Source organism: Leptosomus discolor, chromosome 24 (assembly GCF_034619465.1).
Source record: "Leptosomus discolor isolate bLepDis1 chromosome 24, bLepDis1.hap2, whole genome shotgun sequence".
NCBI classification, from domain to species: domain Eukaryota; kingdom Metazoa; phylum Chordata; class Aves; order Leptosomiformes; family Leptosomidae; genus Leptosomus; species Leptosomus discolor.
The window spans coordinates 4595637-4597136 of record NC_141414.1 but is presented as its reverse complement, the minus strand read 5'-3'; the positions used below and the strand labels follow the sequence as shown (position 1 = coordinate 4597136).

Genomic DNA, 1500 nt, shown 5'->3' with positions numbered 1-1500 from the left:
GTACCCCATGATGGCCTTTGCAGACACTGGTGAGATGTGAGTGCATTGATGTGCTGACACTGTTTTGAAAATGTGGCTCCAAAACGACAGCAATAGCTGAGGGAAGCTGCCCTCAGGTTACACGTGCGTATGGTGCTGTACTGTGTTCCTGGGATGAACACCATCGCATGGCTATATTAATTTATTCATGGCTATTAATTAGTAGCACCTTTAGTGGTAATAGTTTTGTGTTCTAATTCTGGCAGAACCCTGGCTGTGTTCACGACCATGGAAAACTTCATGGCACCGCTGAGCACCGTCAGTGAGCTTGCGCTTCAGCAGAGCAAGGTTAAGCTCCTCCACGGCAAGGTGAGCGGTCCCTCCCGGCGCAAGCGGGAGTTCATGCCGGATGAGAAGAAGGACAACATGTACTGGGAGAAGAGGCGCAAGAACAACGAGGCCGCCAAGCGCTCACGGGAGAAGAGGCGCCTCAATGACTTCGCCATGGAGAGCCAGCTGGCTGCTCTCAGCGAGGAGAACGCCATCCTCAGGACAGAGCTGCTGTCCCTGAAGCTGCGCTTTGGGCTCATCAGCCCAGACCCCAGCGCCTACCAGGGCCACTCCCTCCAGGACTTCCTGGGAGTTTATTTCAGAGGGCACAAGACAGCCTCCCGACTCCTTGAGGCGGAGCCCTTTGCCAGGGAGTCCTGCTTTTTCAGAACAAAGACCTTTGTGCCAAAGGTGCTGGAGCCAGCTGACTTTTCCCACAAAACCTTTGTGGGAAACATCCTCAGCTATGACTCAAAGCCAGCTCCCATGGACACACCTGGCCTTCAGCAGCCAAAGAGGCTTGATGCATCCTTCAGATCCAGAGTTTGCTCTCCATTCCTCAATTACCACTGCCCAGATAAATATGCTTGCCATTTGCCTTTGTCAGGCAGTGCCTGCTTCTTGTGCCCTTCCTCCCGTCCAGCTGAGGTGAGCAAAGAAAGCAGCACAACTGTCTCAGATGAAGACGATGAGCAACAAGTGCCCAAAACTTCTCCTCTACCCCCATGCAGCCTGCCTTGCCCTTCAGAAGATCATTTGAAGGGCCGGAGCTATGCTGCCCTACCTCACAAGCTCCGGATTAAGACCAAAGCCCTCGGCAGCTTTGAGGAGAGTGGCCTGGACTCCCATTGAGGTAGCAGAGGAACAGCCCGCTTTGGGGCCAATGCAAGAGCTTCCAGAGACATGAAGGGTTTGGAAGGAAGGGGTGGGAGGGAAATGTCTCATGCCTCAAAGAGGGAAGTAATATTCTCTGCTTCGCATAATTGATAAGGGAGTTTATAGGGCTGGGTTGCATCACTACAGCACAACTTCAGCTGGTCACGATGTTCATCGTGCTGGATGAGACCTACCAGACCCTGTGGTTGCTGTGTGAGTAAGTCTGGGTTTAATGTGGCTGCTCTGCTTACAAACCAAGCCAAAATTTGAGGTGTGAAGGGACCAGAGGCAGGAAGAGGCTGACAGTAGAGGTGG

The 1500-nt window shown here is 52.9% G+C and overlaps 1 protein-coding gene across 1 annotated transcript; it reads left to right on the top strand.

Annotated features, from left to right (window-relative positions):
- The first annotated feature begins 267 nt into the window (after nt 1-267).
- Nucleotides 268-1161, top strand: NFILZ (NFIL3 like basic leucine zipper). The gene has a single exon (XM_086477742.1). It carries the CDS (start codon nt 268-270, stop codon nt 1159-1161), a length of 894 nt encoding a protein of 297 aa, XP_086333868.1.
- Nucleotides 1162-1500: the final 339 nt, after the last annotated feature.

Bases quoted from the DNA above. Each gene is read 5' to 3' on its own strand.
- NFILZ (XM_086477742.1), top strand. From the start codon at position 268: ATGGAAAACTTCATGGCACCGCTGAGCACCGTCAGTGAGCTTGCGCTT.